The sequence below is a fragment of the Panicum hallii genome, chromosome 5 (assembly GCF_002211085.1).
Source record: "Panicum hallii strain FIL2 chromosome 5, PHallii_v3.1, whole genome shotgun sequence".
Taxonomy (NCBI): Eukaryota; Viridiplantae; Streptophyta; class Magnoliopsida; order Poales; family Poaceae; genus Panicum; species Panicum hallii.
Window position 1 is genome coordinate 15,173,763 of NC_038046.1, and position 14,420 is coordinate 15,188,182.

The following is a 14,420-nucleotide window of genomic DNA, read 5'->3' on the forward strand; positions in this document are numbered from 1 at the left end:
CCCACGTGAGACTGTACTGGCCTTAGATCTGTGCTTTGATGTGGAGCCGGTGAGAGGATTTTTTTCAACATGCGGATAAACTTCGCCACCTCCAGCCAACAAATGCGTCCCCAAGGAGATCGAACTCTGGCCGGCATGGTGCCAAGCGCACCGCAGGCTATTCCATATTAAAAATTGTCATCTTTAAAAGTTTTTTATTATCTTCCATGCTTGAAGCAACATCTCCGTTATGATACTTATGTCTTGTTCCATTCAAACTTCTATCTTAGATAAAGCTTAACGCCGCTCGAGTTTGGAAATAATCCCTCATTTAATCTTTGAGCCATGCCATGATCCCGTAAGGAGCTTCCTTTTTATTAGCTTCGGTGTGATCACTAGCAAGACTATCATTTAAGATTTAAGGTTTACTATTCGGGATGTGAGTTTTTCGCTGAAGAAAGACTAGAAGTTCATAACAAAATACGGCATATGGTAGATCAGTTCGGCGGTAGAGGCAAACAGGAACAATGAGGCAAGATGACAGTAACAACACTAATCAGAGAGTGGCAGTGACGGAAGAGGAGGCAGCTGCCATGAGCTACCACGGCCTTAATGGAGCACTTTGCCGATGTTTGCCAACTTGTTGATTTGGCAAGGTCCTACTCCACCACATCATGTACAATGTTGCCATAGGCATCCTTGTGAAGAAAGTGATGAGGGGAGAAACATTGAAAGTTGACGTAGAAACATTGAAAGTGAGAAAAATCATATGATACAAATGATTAAACAGTTTGGCTCCAATAGACATTAGACAAGGTTTCTCCTTTCTTTTCCTTATTAGGTTGGATCATCCTCGTACCCTACAAGTTCCTATTTCAGCAAAATGTAACAAGTCGAGTGCTAGTTTTAACGTCTAAAAAGTTTGCACATTACACACGCCGAGTTACCACATAAAGTAAGAACCAGTTTGAAAATGGAGGAATAAGCTCAAAACCCCCCGTTCGAATCTTGTAAAATGCTCATGCTTCCAAACGGCATTCAAAATGGATCACTTGGCCCGTGAAGCTTACTCTATTCCATCCTTCTTGTCCGCCTTCTAGCTCGTGTGCACGTGTGAGAGAGAATCGGTCCCTTGCTTGAGCCGGAGTGCCAGTACCCACTGCCCAGTGCTTGCTTGGGACGGACCTGGCTCGGCGGGACCAGCTCCAGCGCCGACCCAGGGACCCAGCTGCCAGCTCCACCACCGACCCGCCGCGTCAAGCCGTGCTCGCACCCGAGCCGTCCGTCCCCATCCTCCCCTCCGGGAACCAACGGCAAGCGTGAATCCTACCAACCGCCAACGCCGCCGCGTCGTCGTCCCGTAACCCACCCCCGCCGCCTCGCCTCCCGTCCGTGTCCGCGCCCGCTCGCGATAAGGCTACTCCTCGTGGCCACTAAAACCGAGACCCACCTCTCCAGAGTGAAGAAGGGGGAAAAAACAAGGGGAAGCCCCTCTCTCCAAGTCGCGCGCCTCCCACCTCGCCGGCGCCGCCCGCCCGCCCTCCCTCCCTCCGCCGCCATGAGTGCGCTCCAGGCCTCCCTCCTCCTCCGCCCGCTCCCCTCGCCGCTGCCCCCGAGGCGCCGGCTGCCGCTCCCCTCCGCGTCCGCCTCCTTCCCCCGCGCGCTCCCCGCGCACCGCCGCGCACCGCTCTGTCTCCGCGCATTGGCCCCCGACGCGCCGCAGCCCGCCGCCCCCGAGCCGCCCGCGGCGGAGGCCGAGCCCGAGCCGGAGCCCGAGGGGGAGGCCACGGGCGCGGCGTCCGCGGCGCAGCCCGCGGCGATGAGCGGGAAGGGGGAGCTGGAGGACCTGGTGGACAAGGCTAGGGCCTGGGTCGTGGCGGTTGCGGCCGCGGTGGTGGCCGCGGTAAGGAGGTTTGTCGACTGGGTGGTGTCCGGGGACTGGATGAGCTGGTGGCCCTTCTGGCGGCCCGACCGCCGGGTGCAACGGCTGATCGATGACGCGGACGCCAACCCCACCGACGCCGCCAAGCAGAGCGCGCTCCTCCACGAGCTCAACAAGTTCAGGTGCGTTGTTAACTCGGAGAATTGGGCGAATGTAGTTCTGATTCAGTAAATAGCGTGGTGATTTGGACGCTTCGGATAGTTTGACTTAATTAACAAGGATGGAATCAATCTTAGGAACACTTTGAAAAGTTTGTGGGTATGAATTCCAACTTTTGTGATGTTGAGTTGATTCTGTTCCCTCGATATACCCGATATGTTGATTTGCTGATTTCAATGTTATCACGAAAAAAATGTGAGGAGTGGCTGATGATTCATACTGCTGGATCATTGCCAGGAGAAAGCATAAATCATGGATGTTCTGAAATTTGTGGCCAAGTCATCCATTTCTCTTATAGTTGGAGTCCTTGTATCTGCACAATCATTATTAGTGGTTGTAGTGTTGACATATGTTGTGGAGTTCTTTGCCGTGCTATCTGTTGGAACTTGGAACTATTTAGACAATTAATGATAACGGGAGAAACATTTTTCTTGTTAGTTTGTACTGAAAATTGTAAGAAATCTTCTACTGAGAAACTACAGAATGGTATCTTCCCCTACTTGATTTCCCAATATTTTGGCGTGCATTGAAATTATGGCAGCCCGGAAGATGTCATTAAAAGGTTTGAGCAAAGAAGTCATGCTGTGGATAGCAGAGGGGTTGCAGAGTACCTCCGGGCACTAATTCTCACTAATACTATAGCTGATTACCTTCCAGATGAACAATCTGGGAGGTCTGCAAGTCTGCCAGCGTTGGTAAGTTTCTTTTGCAATTCCTTATACCACATTTGGTAACTTAACTGAAATCCAGCTTTCCCAATCCTTCTACCATGCCACCCAATGTCCATGCCCAAGTACTTGATTGCTCAATCTATAACCATGTTTCTAGGGATGCTTTTAAGTATACCATTTGTTGAGACACTTTTTTCAAGTAAAGTTTGCTTGTTTCTTCATAATGAGAAACAATGCTGCGATCCTGCAAAAGCTCGGGGCTTCTATCTTCCTGATATTACCATTCCTTCTGTCCTATGGTTTCTGTCAGCTGCCACTCTGTGTTGACTTCTACTACCTTAGAGTTTTAGTCACCATGTTGTAACCACTTCTTCACTCTCCGTAATATGCATTTATGTCAGTAGTTGCAAGAGTTGAAGCAGCGTGTATCTGGGAATGAGGATAAACCTTTCATGAACCCTGGGATATCAGAAAAGCAACCGTTACATGTAGTAATGGTGAGTTACCATACCTTTAAATCATGCTATTGGTTTATTGATCATGACCATTTGATAGCCAGGGGTCAAATTCTTGTGGTATTAATCCTTAAATTATGCTTTGATGGATTTCGTTGCATCATCAGGTTGACCCCAAAACAACTGGTAGATCAACACGGTTTGCTCAAGAGATCTTCTCAACTATCTTGTTCACAATTGCTGTTGGGATAATGTGGTATGTTCAACCTTTCATGATTCTACTAGCTAGCATTTTGCTAATTCATATTATACCATGATGTTCATATCAACCTCTTTTGTTCACTTCCAACTTGGCTTAATGATCAAGTCACTGAGAGGTATTTAGCTTGAACCAACCATCGCGACGAGACCAAATTTTTAATTCGATAACTAGATGCAAATTGAACGGATTCCCACATTCCTACTCTCTTGTGGTTTAACTCAGGCACAGAATTGTCATGTCAAACACAAGACTTCTAATGATCATAGTTAGTGCATTCACTGTAGATACTTGAGTACTGTAGAGAATTGAGAAACAATTTTGTTATTCCATTTTAAATGAATAATTTTATGAATCTGTTAATTGCTTGGGCCAAACTTCTTGTATTGAACAATTTATGTTACTTTTCTGATACTCACTGTCACTGTGCTATATTTTGTTTCAGGGTGATGGGTGCTGCTGCGCTTCAAAAGTATATTGGTAGCTTAGGTGGAATTGGGGCACCTGGTGTTGGTTCTAGCTCATCATATTCCCCAAAAGAGATTAATAAGGATATCATGCCCGAGAAGGTATGTGATTACGCTTAATAAAGTATTTTGTACAAGAACAATACCTTGGTCCACCATCAGTTAATACATAAACTGTAGTGTTTTTTTTATACAATACTATTTTCATTGTGGTTGTTTTTTTATTAATATGATCTCTCGGTACAGAAACAAACACATATTCAATCGAACATTTTCTGTTACAGAATGTCAAGACATTTAAAGATGTCAAAGGTTGCGATGATGCAAAAAAGGAACTTGAGGAGGTAGTTGAGTATCTCAAAAACCCTTCAAAGTTCACTCGCCTTGGTGGAAAGCTACCGAAGGTAATCATTCTATGCCATACTGCAAGCAACATTTTGTTGTTACCTTGCTCTGTGAACTCCTCAAGATATACATGTCATTTTTTATTGGCTGATTGAGCTGTTGTAAATCTTGTTTTTTAATAAATTCTCCCTTTTTTTGCAGGGCATACTTTTGACTGGTGCTCCAGGAACTGGGAAGACACTACTTGCAAAGGTAAACTTGTTTGGAGGTCTCATTAATTGTTTGATGTGTTCTATTTTTTTTTCTCTTGTGAGGGAGCAGCTCACACGCTAGATAGTTTGAGCATGAGTTAGCTATACTACTTCTTGAATTTTGCACTATGCTATATACTCCCTCCGTCCGTAAAAACAAGTAATTCTGGGATTCAAAATTTGTCTCAAAAAACAAGTCATTGCCACCCCATTTAGTATGTGCATGTGCATGCAGCAGTCAATTAGCACCAAACATGGTTAATAAATAGGGGCAAGTAAGGTTATTTTACTTATTAATTCGCCCTAAAGTTCCTAGAATGACCTTTTCTTTTTATTTTTTTTGGTTGGGGGGGGGGGGTTCAGAGGGAGTACAATGTAGTGCCATCTCCAGCTGTTTCCCTTGAAGGAAGTTCCTTTCCTCTGTTATTATAAGCTATAGGGTCCTAGGACCATAGCATGTACTCCTCTCATTTTTATCCTATATAGAGCAACTGGCTGTAGTTATCTGATTTTTTTTTTATGCTACTGCTGTTTCCTTGAACAAACAATATCTTACTGGGTGTGGCCTTTTGCTCTAGGCCATTGCTGGAGAAGCTGGTGTACCATTTTTTTACCGAGCAGGTTCAGAATTTGAGGAAATGTAAGATCTCTTGTATGGTGCCATCTGGCCTTATAATTTTCTTGTATTCTTCCGGAACTTTATTCTACAAATTGTCATTTTGTCTTTCTTGAGGCAGAAAAATAACCCATGGTCGATGTCTGTGATTTGAATTATTCCATAATGTTGTTGAAATGCTACTAAATGATACTACCTTCTTGGCATTCATGACAAATACAAGTCTGTAACATCTGAAATTTAATATCACCAGGCTATTTATTACTATCAAAGTTTCCTTGTTTAACTATGACTTACCGTGACTATCTTCTCAGGTTTGTTGGTGTTGGTGCTCGGAGAGTGAGGTCATTGTTTCAAGCCGCAAAGAAGAAGGTATTTACACCTTTTTTCTCTCAACTTGTATTTTTCTGAGCTTCCTCTTAAACATTTTCTCTGTGTCTATGGTTTCTCAATCAGAGCTAGCTACCTACCTCGGCAACCTTTCATTTACTCACTTCCTTTGACTACCCTATGGAATTTGAGTATGCAGCAGCGGATATATTATTAGTGCATTGTTTTACATTAATTGATGACTCATTGGTTTCTTTCCAGAAGGGTAAATATTGAACCTCCTTTTGCTTTCATCACAAAAAGAATAGTCCCATCCAGAAATATTATTTATTATTTGATCGGTCAAAATTCCTGTACTTTGAATGCGAATATGTTTTGCAAGGGGACAAAACTATTTAGTTTAGTAACATGAACAATGGTATTATATATATGTTATGAAATGTGCTTCTGAAATGCAATATTTTTATGTTTTTTACTAATATATTATTGTCAAAACTAGTGGTCAAAGTTATATATTGGAGGCTAATCTTGTCCAAAGAGTCATGCATTCTTGAATACAGGGGACAATGTCGCATTAACGATCTTTCTTTTTTCAGGCACCATGCATTGTCTTCATTGATGAAATAGATGCTGTGGGTTCAACTAGAAAACAATGGGAAGGGCACACAAAGAAAACACTGCATCAACTTCTTGTTGAGATGGATGGGTTTGAACAGAACGAGGTAAAGTTAGGCTATCACGTAATTGAATAAGCACTGTACTCAGACCTTTATCTGACTCTTTCCAATTGATATGAATCTTACAGGGAATAATTGTAATGGCTGCAACAAACTTGCCAGACATTCTTGACCCTGCACTCACGCGACCTGGTAGATTTGATAGGCATGTAAGTCACCTGAGCAAATGTTTTCCTGATTCTGTTGAAGAGTATCCAATTCCAAAATTTCTATTTAGTGTGGTGCTAAAGTAAATTGATTAACTCTGTCGAGCTTTCTCTGCTAGATTGTTGTCCCAAGCCCAGATGTGCGGGGTCGCCAAGAGATTCTGGAGCTCTATTTGCAAGACAAGCCAGTGGCCAATGATGTAGATATCAATGCAATTGCCCGTAGTACACCCGGTTTTAATGGGGCTGGTACGCACATTTCCCCTTATTCCACTGCTGTGGAAGTGATATTTCACATTTCATCTTATAAAAGCACCATGAGGGATTTCATATCCGGATAGTGATTGGGTAATTCTTTTCAGCGAACGCGTGTGTAGCGCAGTGGTTGGGGTGCCGCTGTGCAAACCAGCCGGTCGGGGGTTTGAGCCCCCGGTCTCGCACCAAAAAAACCTCCTCGCTTGTCCCATGTCCAAAGCATAGTTGGGGTCCGGCCTTTCTCACGGGTAACGGGCCACTATGTACGGGTGGGACAGGGGTTCGGGGGTTTTCTAGACCTGCGTGAGAAGGTCTTCTTCTTAGTGCAATGCCGTGGGGGCGGTCTCCCCCCACAGGTCTAGTTTTTTTGGTAATTCTTTTCATTACCAGACCACTTTCCTGATTTCCCTTTTGTCATTTACGATTCCAGGTCCTAACCTTTCTTTGAGTATAAATACAATATTAAACATTTTTCACTTTATGAAAATATATTAAAGATGCCTTGTGTATAATGTTTTCGATCTTACACCGATGTTCTGACATTTCTTTGTTCATTTCTGTTAGACCTAGCGAACCTTGTAAACATTGCAGCAATTAAGGCTGCAGTTGAAGGTGCTGACAAGTTGACTGCTGCACAATTGGAGTTTGCCAAAGATCGTATTATCATGGGAACTGAGAGGAAATCAATGTTCATATCTGATGATTCGAGAAAGGCATGTTTATTCTTGTTATTTTTCCTTTTTGGCAAGTTAAAAAGAGCAAGTAGTTCCAATATCAGTTTTTGTTAATCTATAGATTGGAGAAACTGTGAATCCAGTATATAATTAATTTCTTTTTTTTTCAATAGCTTACTGCCTACCATGAAAGTGGACATGCTATTGTTGCCCTCAACACCCAGGGTGCTCACCCCATTCACAAGGCAACTATCCTTCCTCGTGGGTCTGCCCTTGGAATGGTCACACAACTTCCCTCACAAGATGAGACTTCTATTAGCAAGAAACAACTCCTGGCACGTCTTGATGTTTGCATGGGTGGGAGGGTTGCTGAAGAGCTGATCTTTGGGGAAGACAATGTTACAACTGGGGCAAGAAATGATCTTCATACTGCAACGGAGCTTGCCCAGTACATGGTGATTATTTGTCTGCTGGGAAATTGATAATTAGATGTGTTCTAAGTTGGCTTAACTAACTATGACTTCACAGGTATCAAACTGTGGGATGAGTGATGCTATTGGTCCTGTGCATGTGAAAGAGCGGCCAAGTGTAGAGATGCAATCGAGGATAGATGCTGAGGTATTTTTTCATAGGCCTTGTGCTCAAATATACTGATGAGTGGTGACATTTTGACTTTTTTGGGTAAACATTTAGGGAGTTCTGTTCCTATATTTTTTGGGTAAATGGTAGCTCATGTTGTATGTTCCTTTCATTCTCAATATATCACTTGTTTAAGCTAGTGATCAGTGTCTGGTTTGCTTGTGCGTAGTCTGCATTAACTAGTCTAGTGTTCGATGTGGTTGGCTGCATTGCTGACCTTAATGAAATGGCTGCGATTTCCTCTTGCATTTTCTGATAACATGGCCTTGCAGGTAGTGAAGCTCCTAAGAGAGGCTTATGGGCGGGTCAAGCGTTTGCTTAGGAAGGTTTGTCTCGCCACCATGATGGGTTCTGCCCCAGCATGATCACTGTCATGTAACTCCAGATCCTCATGCCTCATTTAACATTGATTCATTGTTCCAAACTTTTTTCAGCATGAGAAGCAATTACATGCGTTAGCGAATGCACTGCTGGAGCACGAAACACTTACTGCGGATGAGATCAACAAAGTAGTTCATCCATACCAAGAAGAGCCCCAGTTCTCCTTCCAAGATGAGGAGTTTGCCCTCACTTAAAAGATTATTTCGTTACATCCAGACAGCGTTCACCAACTGTGAATTGTAAATCCATGTACAGTAAGTGGTGCCTAGATGAACCATGGAAGTTCTTTCAGACGTCCCCCTTCTGTAAAAGGGGGTACAAAACCTGTGGTGCATTTTCTTCTCGGCACCATTTTCATTTGGTGAACAGTCAAGCATCAGAAGAAGAGATTTGCAAAGGGTGATGCAAGCTTATCGATAATTCTTTCATTGGAAGACCACCATGGTCCCTGGCAAAGCATTGGGTTGCAAAGCCCTGCCATACTTTTAGTTTAGCTAGGAGAGATATAGGTGTAACATTGCATGTTCTGAATGCTAGGTTTCTGATTAGGGTGACATGTTTTTACAATGTTCTTTTCACCTTTTTGTTGCATTTGCTGTAAGGAACCCGTACATATAATGGTTGAACGATATACCTGCAATGTATTCATACTGCTAACATAAACACTGATTGTCCTGTCCATGTTTTGTTTTGTTTCTCTTAGATACTCTCTTCATTCTAGATTTACTTCACTTTACCTTTATCCTAAGTTAATCTTTTCTAAGTTTATACCAAATAAATGCATTGTCAAGATATTATTTCACGGTGGATTCAATGAGGCTACTTTTATATTGCAGATGTTTGTGTTTTTCTTTCCAGTTAAAATTATACAAGTTTGACTTGGGGATAAAACTAAAATAACTACTACCTCTGTCCAAAAAGTCAAATGTTCTTCATCTTTGATCAATAATATCTTCAAAAGTAATTAATTTTATATAGAAAAGTTATATTTTATGATAGTTGGTTTCATTTTGAATCAATTAATATTATTTCATATCATCAATCTTTATAATGTTTTACTATTTATAGTTAAAGTTTAAAAGGTTTGACTTGGAAAAAAATATAAATATAGCTATATTTTGGGATAGAGGAGTATAATTTAAAAGGGTGAATATGATGCATATCAAGCTGGTTGTTGCAAAAAAAAATGCATATCCTGGCATTCAGGTGTGAGGACACCGCTTGCGGAGTGGAGCGCGGTAGCGCTCTGCATAACCCAGCAATTCAGAACGTTTACTTGCTCCGTTGAGTAGTATTCCAAGGTTTCATTTCCATTAAAACAAAGAAGTTTACAGGTGGAATTCATGCATTCCCTCACATGAACCCATGACAAAACCCATCGTCGTCTTATTCAGCAGCCTGCGGATCTTTGCCGGCCACCAGGACAGCAAACCAGATGCTCCTATACAATGCTTACAATTTGCACGCGAACCTACAACGCTGAAGAGAAAAAGCTGTACCCCTCTATGTACCTCGTGCAGAAGAAACGAAAGAACCAAAGAATGTACACTGCTCAAGCCGTCAAGCGAGCAAAGCCGAAGGAATGCAATTGCAATGTTGCAGACCAGCTTCGAGTCTCCTACGCCTCGGAGACCAGCTCCTTGTTGCTGATGGCCACCGGCGCCGGGATGACGGTGCCGGCGATCCCCGGCCACCAGTACTGCTGCAGCCGCTCGACGCCCGGCAGCTGCCAGACGATCTCCGGCTGCTTCCGGCGGCGCGGCGGCGCCCTGGCCAGCGCGCTGAGCGCCCTGAAGTAGTTGCTGGACTCGTGGTCCCGGAGGATGGCGCCCTCGGCGCCGTAGGCCGACAGGTCGCTCAGCGTCTCGAGCGGGTGCGGCGAGTTGAGGAAGGCGCGCAGCGCGCTGGCCACCAGGGCCCTCGGCGCGGCGTCGTCCGGGTCCAGCCGGAACAGCGCCGCGCCCTCCGGGAGGAACGGGTGCCGCGGCGACGCGCTGCTGTCTGGCTGCAGGATGTAGGTGGCGCCCATGGGCGTGTAGAGCGCCCGGTGGGTGTTGAGGCACGGGTGGGTGCGGAGCACGCCGTTGAGGCGCTTGAGCAGCGCGATGGCGTGGCCCGGGTAGCGGCACGAGAAGGCCCTGGGCACGATGTCCCGGTGCATAGCCACGGACCGGACGTGCGCCTCGCCGACGCCCAGCGCCTCTAGCACGCGGTGCCCGCCGCAGAACACGGATGGCGCCCCGAACGTGACCACGGGGTGGAGCGCCTCGGGCGCCACCACCCCGCGCGCCAGCAGCATCAGGCTGACCAGCACCGCGAGGCTGCCGCCAAGGGAGTGGCCCGTGAGCCGCAGCCGCGCGCGCCGCCCGCCGCCCCCGTGCGCCGCCAGGTGCGCCTCGATCTCCGGCATCACCTGCTCGAGGATGCCCTTGGCCGCCTCGTAGATGCCGCGGTGCACCAGCACCCCCGTGCCCTCGAACTCAGTGGGCTCGAACAGGAGGTTGGCCTGCCACGACGCCAGCGAGTCGGAGCCCTGGATGACGAAGCACCGGGTGCGCGCGTCCGCCTCGTCGCACGCGAACCACTCGCACGGCGACGACAGCGGCGACCGCAGGTCGCGGGCCGCCTCCTGCCGCGCCTCGTCCTCCGCGGCCACCACCGCCGTCACCGTCGACGCCGCCATGTACGCGGCGACGCCCGAGTTGTACAGCCTGCTCTGCCCCGCCGCCTGCTGATGCTGCGGCGGCGCGCCGAACGAGAGCAGGCCCCGCGCGCGCGCGCGGACGTAGGACGCGGCCGACGCCGCCACCTCGTAGGCCAGGTGGGACCGGATGGGCCGGCGCGGCTGCGGGCCGGAGGCCACCTCGTACGCCGGCGCGGTGCGCGGCCGGGTGGAGTCCGCGTCCAGCTTGGCGCTTATGATGCCGGCCTCGGCCTTCTTCTCCAGCGACGACGTCACGAACCGCAATCCGTAGTGTTTCTTCAGCTCCTCGACCTGAAATCACAACACGAAATTAGTCGACCTTCTCCAGATGCTGCTACTCGCATTGTCACTTACTGCGCTTGAATCAACAGACTAAAAGTAACAAAATTCTACTAGTAAAAATAAAATTGAGCACTGTTTTTTTTAACGAAGCCCTAATTCAGGTTCAGTTAAATCTTAAATGTACGAGCAACAAGAAAGTTGGAAATATCCAAAATTAAAACCGAAAAGCATGACAGCATCACATCACAATCATAACAATTTTTGAATACGGGACATCATTTGGCCACGATTTGCCGGTATATGGAACTTTCCAGCAACTACCTGGCGAAATCATCTGAAAACTACGTGCAAATTTCCTCCATAAATCCAGAAAACTACACGCGGGCTACGGCAGAAACCTGAAACCTAACAGCTAACAGCAAAACGGCCGCAAAATTATTCAATAATAATCACAAGGAATCGTTGCTCTAGAAAAATAATTGACGCGCAAGTTGTTCTCACTGGGGCTAGCAAATTACGTGGGTGTTGCACCTAATAATATGTGCGCGCGCGGACAGCTCGGAAGCCTTCGTTTCGAGCTAGCAGTCGGCGAATTGAAGCCAGCCGCCCGGTCCAACCTAAATCTGGCAACCATTAAAGACGATTCCTCAATACCGAGAAATTTTTAATTCGAGCCAGCCCCACAAAATGCAGGGACAAGTGGCAGTGGGCCCCCATGCACCTCCAGTCCAGGCCCAGCCTGTAGGCGCGGGGATCCCCCCTGGCCGTGATTAGTTTGAGCAGCACGGGGATTTAGACCAGCCGATCTCGGCCGGGGGGCCCGAACGGACGGCTAGGGGTTTATCATTTTGATCGTCATTCGGTGGGGGTGTGTGCGCTCGCGCGGTGGCTCACCTTGATCTCGGGGATGACGTAAGCCATGTTGCATAGGAAGGCCAGCTGCGCGAACAGCCGCGCCTCGCCTAGCGGGGCCCGCGCCAGCAGCTTGCCGAAGGAGTGCTGGTCCCACCTGGCGTCCTCCGCCTCCTCCTCCTCGTCGTCGTCGTAGCTCACGCCGCAGCCGCCGTCGTGGTCGCCGTCGTGGTGGTACACGTCGTCGTCGTCGAAGTCCTCGTCCCCGAGGACGTCGCGCTTGGCCGGGTCGTGGAAGCGCGACCGCAGCTCGAGGAGGCGCTCGAGCCAGTGCGCCTCGGGCCGCCGGGCGGCCGGCATTTCCGGCTCGGCCTCGGCCTCGGGCTCGGGCGGCTGCGGGTCGTCGGCCACGGTGAGGAGGCGGGACCCGTCGCCGCCGCCGTCGGGCAGCGGCGGCGGGCGCAGCGGCGCGGCGCCGAACTGGAACGGGAAGACGCCGATGGAGCGGCTGGTGGTGAGCGAGGCCCCCGCGGCGCCCCCGCGGCGGGAGCAGCGGAGGTGCGGCTCGGAGCGCGAGCGGCGGATGCCGGCGTGCATGGTCGCCGGCTCCCTCCTGCCCCCGCGCCGCGGCCCCGCCGCCGCCGCCGCGGCGGCTGCCCCCGCGGCCGCGACGCTCGCCACCATGTCGTCAGCGTCGCCTCACGCAATTGCTCCCGGATCCTGGAGGCAGGCGGACAGGCGAGGGCGGAGTGAATTCGGCAGGTGCCCGCGGCGGTGGAGAATAGATGGTTGGCGTTGGTGGTTAGCTTCTTGGTGGCGACCCGCTCCGGGTAGAGGCAGAGGCGTGGTTCGGTTGGCCAGCCCGTGCGTGGGAGGGAGCCCGAGCACGGGGGTATTCCGCAAGCGGCGATGCGGGGCTTTAATAGCGCACAGTTCGGGCTGGGCGAGGCTACTTTACGCGAGTAAAAGTAAGCGCTGCAGCCCGGTCGCGGGCGGGCGGCCGAGACCGGAGGAAAAGAAAAGATCGCAGCAGCAGCGTCGGCCCGCTTCGGGGTCTCCGCCACCGCCCCGCCGGGACGAAAGCCGTGTGGCATACGGATTGTTCTACTTCTTCTACGGTCCTAGGCTCCTAGTTCGTTCCTACTTGCACCGTCTAGACTAGACGGCTGCGGCGCACGGTTCAGGCGGCGATTCAGCGCGAAAAAATGTGCAGAGAGCCGGTAACATTGCAAGCCACCGTACGTTCGCCCGGCACGCGTTTGGGTGCGACGTGTGCTTGGGTTTTACAAGTTCTCGATTATCTTTTCCCAGAAAACTGACGCACCGTGAACGAACCTGATACTTGTAAGAACTCGGTTGCTAGCTGCTCCAAACGCCGTTCTTTTTGGCCGAACTACGGCCGCTACCACTACCCAACTCCAGCTCGGCTTGTTTTTTCGTCCGGACAAGAGGTCCACCAGCAGGAGCTAGCACTATGCTCTTGAGATTCTGATGGTGAACAAAATATACGAAGCGGTTGGTTTCTCAAGGCGTGGCCGGAGACGACAAGGCGGAGACGCCGCCCCTTGCGTGGACGCCAACGATGCGGAAACCTTGTAGCACCACCCATGCGCCTACTATATTACCGACGGGGGAGAGAGATCCAGTGACAGCGATCGATTAATTAGCGTAGCGACTGATTAATATAGTTGGACGGAGCATTTTAATTAATTGTATCTGTCGTGAGGTGAGTTGAGTTGAGAGTTCACTGGAGCATCTTTTATAATCTACTACGATGAAATGCAACGTTTGGTTAGCGAGTGCTGGCTGCTAGCACTGCTTTTTATTGTTCATGCACAAAAAAATCCCGTTGGTAATTGCGAGGAGAGCAATCTTGTCAGCTTGCTGCTCTGCCGAGACCGCTGTCCGCTGGCTGGCTCAACTGATTACTAAACGCTCATGGTTCCCTCCTCGGACGCATCGAGCGTGCCCCATCGTGGGCGTGGCTCCATGTGATCTATCGACCAAGGAGGATGAATCCAACGGACGCACCCGGGAGTTTTATTGTGCCGAGATGCCGCCACCGAGCGTGGTCTGCCATGTTTTCTCTGACGCCGACGAGTAAGTTACTCGTCGGCGCGCATCTCGATCGCAAGGTCTAGCTGCGGGCTTGGCTCGCCACGGCTGCGAAAGGCATGTACAACGGTGGAGATGGAGATGGATCGGAGCAAGCGATGAGAGCGACGAACTGACGGGCATGGGGATGGGGGCGACGACCCGGCCGGAAGTCCATGTAC

At 49.0% G+C, this 14,420-nt stretch overlaps 2 protein-coding genes across 2 annotated transcripts; one reads left to right on the forward strand and one right to left on the reverse strand.

Moving 5' to 3' along the window:
• Window positions 1–1,522: 1,522 nt before the first annotated feature.
• Window positions 1,523–8,987, forward strand: LOC112893048 (ATP-dependent zinc metalloprotease FTSH 9, chloroplastic/mitochondrial). The gene is made up of 17 exons (XM_025960202.1): window positions 1,523–2,043; window positions 2,622–2,775; window positions 3,156–3,248; window positions 3,374–3,462; window positions 3,911–4,034; window positions 4,217–4,336; window positions 4,479–4,529; window positions 5,107–5,168; window positions 5,459–5,516; window positions 6,071–6,196; window positions 6,280–6,360; window positions 6,477–6,606; window positions 7,177–7,325; window positions 7,460–7,741; window positions 7,815–7,904; window positions 8,198–8,251; window positions 8,360–8,987. The coding sequence occupies exons 1-17, from the start codon at window positions 1,538–1,540 to the stop codon at window positions 8,498–8,500; spliced, it is 2,310 nt and encodes a 769-aa protein (XP_025815987.1). The 5' UTR covers window positions 1,523–1,537; the 3' UTR covers window positions 8,501–8,987.
• A 608-nt stretch (window positions 8,988–9,595) lies between these two features.
• Window positions 9,596–13,021, reverse strand: LOC112893049. The gene is made up of 2 exons (XM_025960203.1): window positions 12,187–13,021; window positions 9,596–11,301 (listed from the first exon to the last, which is right to left on the reverse strand). The coding sequence occupies exons 1-2, from the start codon at window positions 12,826–12,828 to the stop codon at window positions 9,925–9,927; spliced, it is 2,019 nt and encodes a 672-aa protein (XP_025815988.1). The 5' UTR covers window positions 12,829–13,021; the 3' UTR covers window positions 9,596–9,924.
• Between the last annotated feature and the right edge of the window lie 1,399 nt (window positions 13,022–14,420).